This window comes from Podospora pseudopauciseta (assembly GCF_035222475.1).
Source record: "Podospora pseudopauciseta strain CBS 411.78 chromosome 2 map unlocalized CBS411.78m_2, whole genome shotgun sequence".
Lineage (NCBI taxonomy): Eukaryota > Fungi > Ascomycota > Sordariomycetes > Sordariales > Podosporaceae > Podospora > Podospora pseudopauciseta.
Genome location: NW_026946663.1, coordinates 1,996,372 through 2,012,267, shown reverse-complemented (window position 1 = coordinate 2,012,267; position 15,896 = coordinate 1,996,372). Strand labels below are relative to the sequence as shown.

Sequence of the window (15,896 nt, the reverse complement as noted above, 5' to 3'; positions counted from 1 at the left end):
CAACACGAGGAATCACACAACCAGCATTTCTTGGCGTGCCAAGATATCTTCTTTCTGAAAATCTCAAAACACTCAACACCGTTTTCTTGGGTGAGTAGAAACTGAACATCTATCTCATTGCGATCAAGCAAACATAATAGCGCTCTCTCATAAGATCCCATCAGGGCATCCCATCAGGGCATCCCCGCCTCCGCGAGGCTGTGGAGGTGACCGTTAGTAGCGACCACGTAGGTTGCCCATATCTGACTACGCGGCCGTCGGCGCCATGGGCTTAATTGAGGTCGAATCTATTCAACCCAGTCATCCCCTTAATGGGTTTCGTTCAGGCAATCGAACTGGCTATCACGGGCAGAAATCAAAGAAAAAGCGTTGACTAACTGGAGAATATTGATCTAACGAATGCCCGTCCCCCGTTAGCAAATGATTGGCTGTCGTTGAATCTCAACTGACGCAGGCTGCAGGTTCTGTTCCCTCGGCGGTTACAGGAGTAGTTAAAACACCCGATCCAAGGTAGGGCAAGAGACACGAAGTTTGGTACCTGAAAATTGCTGTCCAACTGCTGGTATATCTGGTGTAGCCCCGCTTTCCAGCCTCATTTTTGACCCCAGGGACCATATTTGACTGTTATACTGCCGCCCAGCTGGTAGAGCTTGGATCATCAACTTACATCATTGTACTACCATCTTATGATCTTCAAACCACCATCAAAACATCTCAGTTGACGCCATGGCGGCGTTTGGCAAGAGCATCCACGCCTTGCTGGACACTTACTCAAACTGCATTTCCTTGCTCAAGGCCTTCAGGCATCGGGGCGATGAGCCAAATTCAACCACCCCAACACCAGAGACAGCGATCTGTTCTCAGGACAAACAAGCCGTTCTGCGGGAGTCTTTAAAGGCGGATCGTGACTTGGTTGAGAAGGCCTATGCGTCAAGAGTTCGCCAGTCTGGAAACCGCTTCAGAAAAGGAGATGGTATGTCGCCACTTGGTCTCGGCATTGTGGCATGACTGACCTTAGTGATAGCCCGCGCCATCTCATCAGTAGACGGTGTCTTGAGGAAACTCAAAGAAGCTATCAAGAACCTGCTGCGAATCTCCAGCCACAAGCAGAATCTTGACCTGGACTGTGAGTCACTCATGTGTCTCTCCAATGCTTCCAGACTTGAGACAATCAAGACCATAGATGGCCTGTCCCGACGGCTTGGTAGCCCGTCTCGTTCTTCATTGGCCTCCCATTCTTCAAGGACTTCATCGAAGGCTTCGAAGACATCATCCAAGTTATCGTCGTCGAAGTCATCCAAAACTTCTCCGGGTTCTTTGTCGACGTCACCATCACACCGGCACAAACTGTCACCCAAGACGTCCGAGGCGCCCAAACCGAAGAGAGTGTCTGCCCAACAAGAAAAGAGCTCCTCAAGCAAGAAAGCATTGCCCCAGCCCAAGAAGGACATCAAGGATGGCAAATCAAAGAGATCGTCCAGCAGCGAGCTAAAATCTGCAACTCCAAAAGACCCACAACTAGCAACACCGTCACCAAAGATGACTTCGCCATCACCAGAGCCAACGCCAAAATCACCAAAATTGACACCAGCCTCGCCAAAGCCAACACCGGCCTCACCAAAAAACTCAAAAGCATTATCAAAGCTACCGAGGAAGGGCTCAGTAAAACACGCGGAAAAACATTCATCAAGAAGTTCAACGGCACCACCTAAGTCAGCGAGTTCGCAAAAACCTCCATCCTCACCAAAGCTACCATCCTCACCAAAGCTACCATCTTCACCAAAATTACAACCCGCCCCACCACCACCGGCTTCTCCAAGCTCTATCGAAGCAATCACTGCAGATGCTCACTTTGCCATGGCCGCGATTCCAAGACTCAGCCCCTCGTCCTCCCTCCACCCCAGGACATCCCCCAACCGGATATCCATCATGTCCTTCTCCTCCGACAGCACCAAGCTTGGTGAGATTCCTCAGCGGAAATGGCAGCCAAGTCACAGATCCCTGTACATCACCACCACTGGCTCGCCAAGCGAGGAAGAAGAAGACGAGTACAACATCAAGCCTGTTTTCCCGCTGAAGCCATATACGGTCGAGGTCAAGGAAAAAGGCAGATTCTGGGGGTTGTTTGCGAGGAGGGGATCTCAGTCTTGATGATGTTTTTATTTTTGTTTATTTTATGATTTTATGACACTTCATGACGACATACGATGATATATACTGATTCACGACCGTTTTACCGATTTACGACAACTTATACCGAATTCTAACGACTTTTACCGACTTACGACTTATGATTAACATGCCATTGTTTTCCTGTTTCTAGAAGCTGTCATTACGAAACTGGGGTTCTATGCGCCAATAGGCGGGATACTTTACAGTGATAGCATGGGAATATGTGCGCCACGGGGTTAACGTTCTGAAACTGTACAGTTGTGGAATCTTCTGCTGTTCCTAACCTCGTTCACAACTCGGCGCTGGCGTCGTCATGTTAGAGATATTGGGTACCATTTTATGTAGGAATCGCTCACGTACTCACAGGTGCAAGATGTATTTAAATTGTTTTACACCTTTACACTCAACACTTAGAGATTCCAAAATTCATCATATCAACATGGTGGTGCTCGAAGCTGGTGACCTTAAAGGCTCTGTGTAAGCCGCATTTGCCATGGACTATGCTCTCCTCAGATCCATAGATTTAGTGGTATCCTATTGTCGTTTTTCCAAATTCCCCCGGAAGAACCCCCGTCCTCCTTGATTCGTGAATTTCATGCATATTCTCTCCAGCATTGCCGAACGGGACAACAACCGTTTCAGGCTGTCGTCATCGCACCAGTGTGCCAACGACGATCCTAGGGGAGGGGTGCTGAGGAGTGCGGCGGGGATGTTGAAGGGGTTGGGGGAGGGTGGTGAATTCAGCGGGGATGGCGACGACGAGTTAATGAGGGGGGGATGGTGCCGACTCGGACGGGGAGTGGGAGTGGGAGTACGGGAGTTGTGGTTAGTGGTGGGGAGGTGTTGAGAGGGAGTGTGTTTGGAGGGTGATGCTTGGGATTTGAGGATGGGTTCTGGGGATGAGGTAGTGTATACCTCATTTGCTAGAAGATTGAAGTGACCGATGAGGTTGCTCTTCTCTAACCGAATGCTCTCCGTGTATTTTTCCAACTTATACAGAGCAGCTCCAACTCGTTGAGCAGTCTTATTTGAGCCATCACGGCCACCACATAGCAGTCAAGTCATACATGACACCACCACAACGCATGCACGCAGGCCTACGGACCATCGGGACTGACACGCCGGGATGCGTGTGCACTTGCCCCTAAATAGTCAAGGGTTGCATGATGAGGGCACGGTGTTACCGCCTTTTCGGCGTGTTTTTTTCTTCTTTTGCAGTTCAGGGATGGAATTTTGTGGTTGCCACAGCTTTTGTGTTTTTGTTTTGCCCGATTGAGCGGCGATGAAAGGGGAGAATGGGGACATGATGCATGGTCTGTGTTATCAGCGATAAGAAATCAATTAAACAGGCGTCAAGTTCGCGTTGTGAGGTGTGAGGCGTGTTCGATCGGGGTGGGGCTGCTGCCTTGTGGCCGGCGGTGGTGGGCGGTGACGGGGGAGGAGCTGCGGGGAGTATAAAGGGCAGCCGGGATCCCCTCGAGGCCAAAAGCTCAGCTAAAAGTTAATCGTTTTTCCATCTTTTTCGGGTGCCCGGTTGGGAGCCTTTGGAACCGCGGAGTTGAGCGCTAAAGTCCGATCGATTTGGGTGCGGCAGACGGCCTGTATTCAATTCTGGTTGTTCTGCCTGCCCAGGAGATGGGGGGTGGACCGTGCTTCCCTTTCAAACCTCAAACGCGCGCTGCCCGAGGCTTCGAAGGCAGCGCAAGGCAAGGCAAGGCAAGGCAAGGCAAGGCACGGAAAGGCCCACTTCGCGTCATTGTGCCCCCCCATGTTTGGATGCAGCCACGCTACGCCAACAATTATTCGAGTTGTGAACGAGAGCATTGATAACTGCCCTGCCGTTTGGAAAAAGCAACTAGCGATTGACCGAGCCCACGACGACAGCTATACTCCTATACAAACACGCACTCCCAGTAAAGTGCTCTCAGTTTCCATCTCTTCCTGAAGCTTATCTGGTGTTTGGCGGGGCATTCGCTGCAAGACAAACGGTTTGAGCGCAGGGGTCGTTGACGGTGGACCCACCGACGCGACTGGGTGCGTCTCGCCGGGACGCGCTCTGCAGAATGAAACCAGCCTCTCAAATTCGGCCCACCCTACTTCGAGATCTCAATTAACGAACCTCTCCTCCGTCTCTCCACCCAAACTCGCCTCCCACCACCCGACACCCCGAGCCGACCACCGTCGAGTCGGCGCCCGCACCTATTCCTGTCGCCAATTGCTTGCAGAGCGAGCGACGCGGTGTCGTGGGATCTATATGTGACCATGGCCACTCCAACAAACTCGTGGCAGCAGCAGGCGCCCTCGCACCACATGGTTGCCCAGCCAGCCGGAGTCGAAGATTTCGGTGTCCAGACGAGGCCGATGGGATGTGAGTTTGCCATGCCCTGACCAGCCACACAGATCTAATGTCATGAAGTGAAGGTGCAGTATACCTTCGATCGAGATAGCCAGGTCAACTGCTTGGCTCGTTGGCCTCACCTGCTCCACATCCAGACAATTCCACTCGACGAAAGAACCACAATCGGCGTGGTGGACCTCCGAACATGTCTCCAGGCTGTCGCCCAGTCCAGCCCTGAGATCGTCAACCAGGAAGAGAACGACTACAGTGTGTATGCATATGACTTTTCAGAACCCGATGTGCCCCTGGTAGGGCAAGGGATGCTATCACGGGGGCTGGATCCGAACAACGAGGCGGCACAACAACAATTGGTCCCAGGGCGAGTAACCCGCAATCTGCTCGCCCTTCTCAGCAGCGGGAGCCGGGAAACACTCGAGGTGAAACTCAAGTTGACAATGGTTGCAAAGGCGCCACCACGACCAGATTTTTCAGCCCTGGAGGGCTTTAACCTGTCAAACTCTTCTCAGATGCCCGTCGACGACAACTCGGAGTGGAACTCGTTTGTTCAGTCCAGCCAAATGTTTGGTCAGAATTCGAATGTGGCCCAGGTACCATCGCCAGCGCTTCCTCCTGCTCCGGTCCAAAATCACGGCTATCACCACAATCAACACAACCCTCACAGTCAGCCCAATCAGCACACTCAGCCCAATCAGCACACTCAGCCCAATCAGCACACTCAGCATAATCACCACTTCAGCCACCCGATGCATGAACCTCGGCCGATGGAGATGAGAAGTGATAGTGCGCCTCCATATATGAATCGGCCATCGAGTATACCACCGCCTGAGCCCCAGCCAGCGGCTCCGACGCCACCTGCGTCCCACGGCCTTCCTGGCGTCGCCACAGTCCCTGACCCCCCGAGGACGCACACCCCGATCCATAGCGCTCCCTCACCAGCACCTCAACCGCAGCCGACAGAAAATGTAGTCGAGATGCAACCACAAGCGCGTCCTTCCCGGCCGTCCTCACGAACCTCAACGAGAAGTAGAAGGCAACGACCGCCAACCGGCAGACCACGAGGCCGTCCGCGCAAATCGGCTGCAGAGGGCAACACGTCGGCGGCAGAGGAAGCCACTGACGGTGATGAAGGCCCACGGAAGAAAAGGGCAAAGGTTATCCGGGCAGACTATGCAGCCGTTGTGCCGTTTGGTTCTGCACCAGACTCACTCAGAGTAGCTGCCAGTACCTCAGGGTCATTGCGCACCATGAGACCCATTGGTTCAGGAAACGACGCCCCGACGCCTAACCATCTTCAAGATGTCCCTCGTGCGCCAACACCAGTACCTGATGGGGCTCTTTTGCAGCAGCAGCAAAGGAGAAGAATGGTAGGCCACAAGGCTCGGTCCGAGTCCGTTGGAATGGAGAATATCCCCGTCTTTCAACATAGACAGCCCCAACTACCCATGCACGAGATGAGCCAGGACGCCCGCTCACCCGTCGAATCATTTGGACAATCACCAGACCAAGGTTATTCGCCCGAAGACAGCGTTGGTGACCTGGGCTCCTCACCCCCAGTCCCGCGCACGACCCCCTACCTCCGGTCTAGTCCACCAGCGTCGAGTCCGATTCTTCCTCCGATGCCCATGCGGAATGTCGACTCCGGCTTTATGAGCGGCGGTCTTGACGACTTTTTCGACGAGGATGATATGATGCCGGACCTACCCCCACCACGGATGCAGGAGCTTTCTGGACCCATGCCTGCGCAGATGCAGATCGCCCAGCCCGTACCTGTGCCCATGACCAGCAAACCCAACAGCCGCAAGAATAGTCGAGTTCGTACTGCGTCGCAGCAACAGGAGGTGACATTCCAAGAAGTGAACCCTGGCCCGCCAGAACTGCTCCCAACCAAGAGCCTCTTCAACCCCGCTGGGCGTGTTAAGACCTTGAACCGACCAACACCCCCACCTACCACACACCGGCCATCACCACCTCCTGCTTCCCATCAAGCCGTGGAACGGCCGACAGCTTCCATCCCGTCCGATCAGCCAGCGCCAAAGAAACGAAACGCCCGGTCCCTGAAAAGATCGCACACTGCCCCGAACCCGGTGGTTTCGGAGCAGGAGGCGCCGGTACAACCAGCACAGGCGCAACCGACAACCCAACATTATGGCCTGAGCCAGGAATCGGCTCTTCCTCCACATTTCGAGCAGCCGCCTGGGAGCATGAACGGTTCCGTGCGGCCCACCGCGGACTTGGACAACAACCATGTCGGAAACGGTTTCGCCAGGGCCTCTGAGCCTGCTCAGTCGCCTCGAGAGGTGTCAGTTCCTGCAGCGCCGCTGCCGGTGATGGAGAGCCGCGAGGTTGTCGAACCTTGCTTCCACCAGCAGCAGCCTCTTCCGCCAACATCTAGACCGCCTTCGCGCCCAGCCTCGCAAGACCCTGGAGTCCCGACCGTCCCAGCCAGCGATGTCGGGAACGAGCCAATCTTGACTTTGCCGCAGCCATTCATGTCCGAGGCCCCGTGCCCGCCGAGTGATTTTGACGCGCCTCGCTACAGCAAGAACCTGGTCAAGAAACAGACTATCAAGGAGCGGTTGGAGTCTGCCATCATGAGAGGGGAATCCCCCCCATTCTGTAACAACTGCGGCGCAATTGAGACGCCTACTTGGCGTAAGATATGGATCCAAGAGCACAAGGGAATCCCGCCGTTCTATGAGTTTTCGGATAAGCCAGGTTTCGTTACCATGATTGACATTCTCGAGCGGGATGCGGAGGGCCAGCCAGCGGCGTATCGGTTGGTCAAGAAGAATCTTGGTACTAAGGACGACAAGAAGGTGTGGGTTGAAACCCTCTTGTGCAATCGTAAGTTTTGTCTCGGCCGACTTTAAGCCTTTCGCAATCAAACTAACCTAGTGGCTAGCTTGTGGCATATGGCTTGCCAAGTTCAGAAATCACCGCCCGCCTGACCGGTGGGAGAAGGATGCCGCCCGCCTCAACCAAAGCCGTAAGAGGCGCGAAGGCAAGAGCAAGAAGAAGTCACGGGCCAAAAGCGATGGGCCGGTGAATCCCACCTCGGAAGCCTACTTCACGACGGACCCTGCTGGCCCATTGGACCATGAGTCACCAGAAGAAAACATTCCTGAGAGCATCCCTGAGAACGGGACGCTACCAGAAAGCCACAACACAACCACGACCGATGACAAGCTTTTAAACTTGCAGAGCTCCCCAAAACAGCGCTTGCCGGGATCAACTCACTCGAGGGGTAGTGGAACAGCGGACAGCCCCATAGCAGTTGAAGATGATCTCGGCAGCACAAGAAGGCTGCTCTTCCCGTCACCTAGGAAGGATGCAATGCCCCGGGTTCTTGGGGAGCTTTCGGCAAATGCCACACAAACAGTCACTCACGGTCAGGTGGCCAAGTCCGCTACATCGGGCAAAGAAAACCACAACACTCTTCCAGCGCGCACTGGTACGCCAGCCAACGGCGGCGACCAGCTCGATCAAGAGTTGTTTGGTACACCTCCCCGATGCCCATCCACTCCACCTCCCAGTTCCACTGCCGCCGGTGTGTTCAGGACACCAACCCGGCCGACGCCCAGTCATCGCCCCATAACAAGGAGTGTCTCTAGGTCGATGCGGTCCCATCGAAGCATTGTCAAATCACCGATCGATGTCTACATGACCGCCCGCAGGATCACCACTCCCCGATCGGGATCCAACCACGGCCTGCTGGCTCCCCCCAGCTCTTCCGGCAGACGACGAAGTCCCCGACACGCCCCTACCCAGGCACATTTTGTGCATGACGATGATGCACAGCACTTCGAATCACCCTTCACCGCGAACCTCGCCCAGCTCCTGAGCGAAGCCAACAACTTCACCACCGGATCACCTTCCCATAGGCTGCCTGAGATTGATCTCGGGAGCCTTCAAGATCTGGACGAGGCCGCACTCGCCCAACAACTCCTCGAAAGCACCAATGCAATCGATTTCGACAATCTTCTCGGTACCGAGTTGGCCATGCAGCCTAGCTCGCCGCCCTCTACCAGGCGGAAACGTCAAGGTGGTGTCGAATTCGGAGCGCCACTGGGCGAGAACACATGGGCGGAACAACATGGTGCTGGAAAGGGATACTAATTAGGAAGATGGCCTTCCCACCAAGCAACCTTGTCCTGATTCGCCTGCAGTCGAATACGATTTTTTCGCTCACGATAACTTTTCCGATTTTACGACAAGCAACACAGGCACGGCCAACGAGCGCCGTCTTGATGCGCAACAAAACGACACATTCCACTTTCGATGATGTCGAGTAGATACCCACTTTTGTTTCGACTTTTTATGTTTTATGCGACTACAACAACAAATCAGCAACAATGTTGTTTTTTTCGGTTTCTTTCTGTCTTGCTTTTATTCTTTTTGTTTTTTATATGTTGATGCAAGAATAGGAGTGGTTCGGTGGTTTTGGAAAAGGGATAGGGGAATAACAAGTGGTTTTCTTTTTTTCTTTTTGAACCGCATAGCCTGGATGGATGGATTGGGTGGGGGGGTGTTCTGGAAAAGGGGGAACAGGAGATCTGGTTCTGGGTTGGAAGAAGGGACTGAGCGCGTTTTGAGGGGGGGGGTGGTGATGGCATTACATCACTATGATTTGGGGAGGGGAAAGGGGAAGGGAGTTTTTGCAGCGATGGGGGAGGTGTGAGTTACTTTAGCTTTAGTGTTAGTCAAATGTCAAAGCAAAGAGTATTGATATTGAGTGTATGAGGGGGAGGGGGTTTGTCTGTGTGTTCGTGTTGTGTGTGAAGGCGGGAGGGGAGGGGGGACGGGAGGGGGGTCTGCATATTGCGGCTGTCGCTTGTTTACATCTCATTAAGGATGAATTTTGTTTTGCCAAGTGTCTTTATGAATATTAAACCACTCACTGTCCCTAGATGTGTTAGCACTGTTCTCAGAGGAGGAGATCCTCATTACTGTACTCCCCCAGTCTGGCTCTCCTGGTGATCGTAGGACGGACTCCGAGTGACAGTGGGTATATCTGTCTTTTGAAATGGACTAATAATCGCGCATTCCCAGGTATCCTTGAGTGTAAGAGCTGGACAAACCCGTTTGACTGAGATGACATGAAGATTTCTTGGCTGTAATAGTGGTCCTTGTGCGATGAGGGTAAGAGATTCACGAAATGTGCTCTCCGGATTTTGGTATGTGTGTGGGGGGGAGGGTTCCGGTTTAAGATCCTTCAAAGGTCTCTCTGACCAGAGTAACGGACGGGTATGAAGCGGTTTTTCCGTAACTGGTGATGTTGTGAGAATCCCGGGCTGTTGTACAACAGTCAAAGACCACGACACTTTATTCACGAAAGCCATATCTTGTCCTGTCATTCATGATATAGGCCGGGAAGAAGGGGCACATTTTATGAGTCACATTATGAACATATTGCCGTTGTGTGTATGGACCCGTAAGCTTGAAAAAAGCCATGTCTATACGTACTGTGAATACAAAGGCGACTCACCTATTCAGTAGGCAGCGAAATAACCGCTTTCAGGCCTCGCACTCGCTGATCAATCAATGTAGGTTCTCCTAACCCCATCACATGCCATCGTCGGATCCTTTCCCTGAGGGGCTAGACCACAGGTTTCCGCGGGTAGAATCGGCGAGGGGAGCACCAGCAGCAGGGAGCTTGGGCAGAAAAACAGGGTCAGGGCGACAAGAGGTGAGGGGAAAGGGGGTGCGGCGAGGGACGACAAGAAGAACCTCAAGGGCAGAGCAGATGGTCAGTGTGGAGGCGAGAAAGAGACTGAGATGGGATGAGGCCTCGTATCCAACGTCTGTGTGTTCCCAACAGTTTGAGAGAATGTATAGATTTATCAGCAAGCCAATAGCTCTATTTGCCATTATCTATGAGCCACAGACAAAAAAAAAGTCAAGTCATGCTTCCATGAAAGGATCTCCGATCTCGAGTTGCTAGAAAAGGAAAAATAAAAAAACTAGGTATATGCTCTATTAAGTTCCGTATGACGTCTACTCGTTGGTAAACAAGTTCTTGTGCTGATGTGTTATCTCCACCACTGTGTTGGCAAGGTTGTAGTCTGTTGTTGAAAACCAAACCTGTCAGTGTTATTTGTGGCAAGGAGGAGGACATGCAAGCAAAAAACACTCACCAACGCCCGTGCCCAGGTCAAGGGAGCTGAGGACTTTGACTGACAGGTCTGGGTTTACTTTGCCAATGACTTGGACACCGTTGCCCGGGACCAGGTGGGCATCCTACAGAGGGTAACAACATGTTAGCCTTGCTTGCTCGGAAAGCTTGTTGTTTGTCTGCGTATGGTTGTGGATAATGCGGGGAGCTGCAGAGGTGATATGTCTGTGTGGTTATGTGTTCTGATCCGATCTTGTGCATGTTGTGGTCGATTAGGTTGGATTGGTTGTGTGGGGAAGCTTGAAGGAGAGACAAGATGGATGAGGGGGAGAAGCTTACGCGATTCAGCTTGCAAGAGATGTTGCCGTCGGCGTCGATGATGGCGTCTTCACCGCGGATTTGGGCGACTTTGCCCACGACCATAACATTCCTGCCGACGTATGAGTTGAGGTAGGCACAGGTAACTCTTGGTGTTGAGGTCTCCATGGCGTGTGTTTTTATTATCCGCTGTTATGAAGATTTTTGACTGTGTTTCGTGGTATGTCGGTGGTCGTTTCTTTCCACTCTTCTTGAAAGTAAGTACCTGCAGAAAATTTGGCGGATGTTTTGATCGGTCCCTGAAGTAGATGTCTGAGGCTGGCGAGGTGGTGCCTGGCACGCCTACCTATGAGCGGCGACCAAATAGAGTTTGGCCCGTGCTTGCAGGCAGGCAGGCAGGCAGTGGAGCGCTAGCCCAAAGTGTGAATGGCGTCTTGTGGGACCGTCTTGACTTTCTTGGCACAGCATCCTGTTTCAACCTCACCTGGTAGGTGGACGTAGACAGCATTGTCCCCAGGAGAGATCTTGATGCTGCTGTTCTTTTTTACAAGATCATGTGTAAAATTTTCTTACTTGGCCGCCACAATGGATCTTTCAAATCAAAATCCATATCTTGGAAGCTATACATCCTTCCCCAGAACCAGGGCTCCTTGTTAGTGGAACTGGAAAATGCGGAGGTGGCGTCCGTCTTCCACTTCCTTGGGAGATCGCTTGGTTTGTCAGACGGGGATTTGGGGATGGAGGGCCTTCAAGGATAGCTAATGACCCTGAAACATCGTGAAGATTGTTGAGAGAGTTGATTATCGGGTTAGATCAAAAGACGTACTCTCTCGAGCAGGTTTCAGCGTGAGAGTTTCATAATCCACATATCCTGTCTTCTATGCAGAGCATCGAGCACCGCGCTCAACCGAGTCGTATGATAGTCGCATCCTAAGCAAGAAAGCGCGCGGAGCATCTGCATGATGGCTGCCGAGCTAGGTCGATAGGGTAATTCTCCCCGGTACATGGCCCTTTTGTCCTGTTTTCACGTACTTGTATCTGTCGGTGTTGATCAGGAAGGTGTTCGGGAAGGTCTAAGCTAAGGTGAGCCCAGTGAAGCTCTAATGTCTGGCACTGGCAGCAAGCCGACCCCTGTCAGCCAGCGGGCTGGTTCCGGTGCCAAGTGGGCCCTGCTGCCGACCAACCTGGAAAGCAGGAATGCTATCTCCGAGTCGAGCAAAAAACCAATCTTGAACGAAAACATCTTCATGAATTTGATGGGCCTTGAATTTGATTGTATCAAGGACAGCGGTGTGTTCCCCAGTGCGCCCATTTTGCTGATCAATTGAATAACTTTTCAGCAATGGTCTTCAATGAAGATAAGAAAAAGACTCTCAGATGAATAAATACTTTTGATTTTTGGGTCTGGTATGGCATTTCAACAAAATCCCATTCTCATGCTGCGGGGCATATATTCCAGAACCACCAAAGGCCGCAACTTCCTCTCCACCCTCACCTCGATACGCAGGCCGTGTTACACGACAGACTAGGTAGGTAGAGCGCAGACCTACTTCTCCGCTCCCGTCGAAGCACAGCACACACACACCATGTAGCCCCAAGCACCCTCCCCGCCCCGCGCAACCTGGAAGCCATCAGTCTGTCTGCTGGGGCACGATGGCGGATCTTGTCCCATGGACAAGATCGAGCTCGGCCCAGGACGGTTGGGGTTGATGCCACCCGGACCACCTGACATTTGATCAAGGCACCAAACAGGCGACTTCCGCCTCTGCTGCAGCTCCTTGGGTCTTTCGCCTCCCCGTTCCGCCCTGCTAGCATAACCCCGTCCGGCCCCAGGCACGGCTGGTGCAGCTCAGCGGCTGGACGGGGACGAAGCTGCATGAAGCTCAGCAAGCTCATCGGACATGCAGCTGGTAGCTCGGCTTCGAGACCTGTCTTTGTTCTGGCCTCTCTCCATTAGGGCTGCTTGGGGTTTCCCCGCAGCTGTCGGATCTATGCCCGCTCAGAATCAGGATTCCTTGACCACGACCACAACCACAACCCTATACCCCGCTATCCCATCCATCGGCTTATAGCGATTGCCTGACAGTAACAGACAGACAGACTCCTTTGCTTCTTCCCACTTACCAATTCAAGTTCCCGCAAAACGCAACAAAGGAATGCGCCTACTTCGGGGCGAGGGTGAGAGACAGACCAAACGCGGTCACACAACATTCCCGTAGCGAGCCGTGAACCGAAGAGACCGTTTTTCGAGAAGCCACACCACACACAGCCCACCCCACAAACCACCAACTTGGGATCACAGTATGTCTGACGGCCAGTTTTTCAAATTTCGATGCTTCGCTCCTGCCTTCATCCTTTAGCTCCCCCGGCCAACATAGAGACTGAAGCTTTACTTCCATATAGAAGCGTTTAACTGCGGCCAGCACAACCCGTACCTGGTGCCTGCCCAACGAAGATAGGCTAGCCGGAGGTTATCTCCGCACCGGCTCCAGTCTTCCTTCCAGAGCAAGAAGCCCTGTCGAGCTTTATCAACCTTGTTTTGTTTGAGGACTTCAAAAATCAAACCCGAACTCTGCTGCAGAGATCGAGTTCACCTTATTTTCATTAACAACCACTTGGTATTTCGTTAACGACCACTTGGTATTTCGTTAACGACCACTTGGTATTTCATTAACAACCACTTGGTTGTAGCTGGCAGTCCATTGCATAGTGGGTGAATCCAGCAGACCATCACAGCAGCGAGATGGATGAGCCCACCCACTACTTTGATCAATGCCTGGACGAGTTAGAAGAGAGGCCTGCCTATCAAACACCAGACAATGTCGGTGAGCAACCCATGGAGCTCAATTTTGCATCATACGACGACAAGCTAGGCTTCGAACCCTCTCCATCCCAAGATGACCCCCATCCAGATATCGACTTGGGCGGTCCATCATTCGACTGGCCAGTCGGCACCACCATGGATCCCAACGCTGGTCAAAAACTTTTCGTCGACCCAGGTCTCTACCATCCAGACCCCGACGGCGAAGACATCAAAGCCGATATGCAGATTCTCTCCATGGAGATGTCCCGCCCATCCACCCAACGAAGCTCATCCAGCAAATCGCAGTCGAACCGAGCCTCCAAGTCGGGGAGCACTTCCACCGACATCACCCTCCCAGAAGACGCCCTTCAAAGTCATGCACCAAATAAGAAGCGAAAGACTCGAAAAAATAAGAAGGAGGCCAATATGGAGCAAGATGAACACAAACGCAACAAGTTTCTCGAACGGAACCGCATCGCGGCTAGCAAGTGCCGAGAAAAGAAAAAGGTCTTTGTCTCGGAACTCGAAGAGGCCAAGGTTGGGCTTGAAACCCAGCATGCGGCCCTCCAGATGGAATTCAATGGCTTGGTACACGAGGTCGGCCAGCTAAAGCATCACTTGCTGACACACTCCAAATGCAACGATCCGAACATTGACCGGTGGCTGAACAACGAGGCGCGGAGGTATGTGCAGACCAGCAACGAGTTATTCGGAGCCGGGTTCACCTTCGGACAGCCAACAACAGGGGTGAGCCAACCTCCGGTTCTGACACCGGCATCACCACGGAGCAGGAATCCGAGCATCGCTTCGAGTCAGTACCAACTCCAGGCGGGGATGACGGGGTTTGAGGGATTGACGGGAGGGCCGGGGAGCACGTCGGGGAGTGACCGGCAGGGGAGCATTGCTTATCCTCCTGGTGAGTCTCTGTTTTGGGCAGCGGCCACGCCGACGGGTGGTGGTTGCTGCGGCGACGGGGGAGGTGGGTTCCTGTTGCCGGCCTAGTTTGAGACTTACACTCCTTTCCCAGGTTCGGCTGCTCTGTATGCGTCCCCGACCGATACTGCGTTTCCGGTTTCGTATTTGGATGACCCGGCGACCGGTGCGGGCCATGTTCATTTGAATGGTGGGGGATTGCTTAAGAGGGAGTCGCCGACGGGGTTCAATTATGATCATATGCCGGACTCGATGTTTAGTCCTGGGGTGGAGGATGGGGGGGAGGGTTTTGGGGCGTGATGAGAGGGGTGAAGGAGTGGTTGAGTTGAAGGAAGCGAAATATTGTTTTTGAAAGAAGAAGGATGCTGGTGTCCACGAAGGTATGGACAAGATGACAATCATCGACCCCTGAAGCTGGGCGTTTGTTGTTGACTGGTTGATGTGTCGTCCATACACAAACCTTGGTGGCCCAGAGGTCGGGTACTGCTTCCGATGAGCAGAAGCATCGTCTCTTCCAAGAGTTGAGAAAGAACCCGACACAAGATTTCCAAAAAAAAAAAAAAAAAAAAAAAAAAAAATAAGCAAACAATAAGGGGGTACTGAGGAACACTCTAGCGAGCCACAAAGTCTAATAATACGGAGGAGGAAAGGAAAGAGAAAGAAAGCATATGTTCATACCGGAAGTTTTATATGTTTTTGCTGGGGTCGTTGGAGTTTGACGTTACTTTTGGGCTGGATCATGGTGGTTATGGAAGGAAAATGATATTTTTTGGGAGTGTTGAATAATCCGTTCGTTCGTTGTGTCGTATGTTGCCTGCCTGGCCCCTTGTTCGTCGGGATTAATACGTCATATGGTGTTGCCGATCAGGGGGGGTGTGTTGATTCATGGGGGCGTGATTGAAGTTGGTTGGGTTATATGAGAAGCTGCTACTTGGGTGTGTGTGGTAGTTGAGCAAAGTAGAATAATTGAAGAAGGAATTTTGTTCTTCTGGGACAGACATGTGAGATGTGGAAAATTTAAGATTCTTTTTTTTTTTTTTTTTTTTAAAAAAAAAAAAAAAAAAAAAAAAAAAACTGACAAGAAAAGGTGAAAGGGGGAAGGGGGGCTTTGACAAGACACTGTGCGGCTGATTGGAGAGGGTGTTGGTCTTGTAAGCTGTGGCGTCATAGGGGGGGATTTTTTGGGGGTGGGTGGTGAT

At 52.4% G+C, this 15,896-nt stretch overlaps 4 protein-coding genes across 4 annotated transcripts; 3 read left to right on the top strand and 1 right to left on the bottom strand.

The window, feature by feature from the left end:
* The first annotated feature begins 80 nt into the window (after positions 1-80).
* Positions 81-2,887, top strand: QC763_205230 (uncharacterized protein). The gene is made up of 2 exons (XM_062909565.1): positions 81-973; positions 1,025-2,887. Exons 1-2 carry the CDS (start codon positions 727-729, stop codon positions 2,149-2,151), a joined length of 1,374 nt encoding a protein of 457 aa, XP_062768366.1. The 5' UTR covers positions 81-726; the 3' UTR covers positions 2,152-2,887.
* A 1,547-nt stretch (positions 2,888-4,434) lies between these two features.
* On the top strand, positions 4,435-8,647 carry QC763_205220 (uncharacterized protein; the record flags this gene model as incomplete). The annotated part of the gene is made up of 4 exons (XM_062909564.1): positions 4,435-4,540; positions 4,589-5,205; positions 5,242-7,375; positions 7,434-8,647. The coding sequence occupies 4 exons, from the start codon at positions 4,435-4,437 to the stop codon at positions 8,645-8,647; spliced, it is 4,071 nt and encodes a 1,356-aa protein (XP_062768365.1).
* A 1,584-nt stretch (positions 8,648-10,231) lies between these two features.
* On the bottom strand, positions 10,232-11,825 carry QC763_205210 (uncharacterized protein). Its single transcript, XM_062909563.1, has 3 exons — positions 10,983-11,825; positions 10,666-10,768; positions 10,232-10,593 (listed from the first exon to the last, which is right to left on the bottom strand). The coding sequence occupies exons 1-3, from the start codon at positions 11,127-11,129 to the stop codon at positions 10,526-10,528; spliced, it is 318 nt and encodes a 105-aa protein (XP_062768364.1). The 5' UTR covers positions 11,130-11,825; the 3' UTR covers positions 10,232-10,525.
* A 1,879-nt stretch (positions 11,826-13,704) lies between these two features.
* Positions 13,705-14,766, top strand: QC763_205200 (uncharacterized protein; the record flags this gene model as incomplete). The annotated part of the gene is made up of 1 exon (XM_062909562.1): positions 13,705-14,766. The coding sequence occupies one exon, from the start codon at positions 13,705-13,707 to the stop codon at positions 14,764-14,766; it is 1,062 nt and encodes a 353-aa protein (XP_062768363.1).
* Positions 14,767-15,896: the final 1,130 nt, after the last annotated feature.

Excerpts from the sequence above, each read along its gene's own strand:
- QC763_205230 (XM_062909565.1), top strand. The coding sequence starts at position 727 with ATGGCGGCGTTTGGCAAGAGCATCCACGCCTTGCTGGACACTTACTCA. Across the intron at positions 974-1,024 it reads CCGCTTCAGAAAAGGAGATG|CCCGCGCCATCTCATCAGTA; the intron begins GTATGTCGCCAC and ends CCTTAGTGATAG.
- QC763_205210 (XM_062909563.1), bottom strand. The coding sequence starts at position 11,129 with ATGGAGACCTCAACACCAAGAGTTACCTGTGCCTACCTCAACTCATAC. Across the intron at positions 10,769-10,982 it reads TCTCTTGCAAGCTGAATCGC|GATGCCCACCTGGTCCCGGG; the intron begins GTAAGCTTCTCC and ends TACCCTCTGTAG. Across the intron at positions 10,594-10,665 it reads TGACCTGGGCACGGGCGTTG|ACTACAACCTTGCCAACACA; the intron begins GTGAGTGTTTTT and ends TTTCAACAACAG.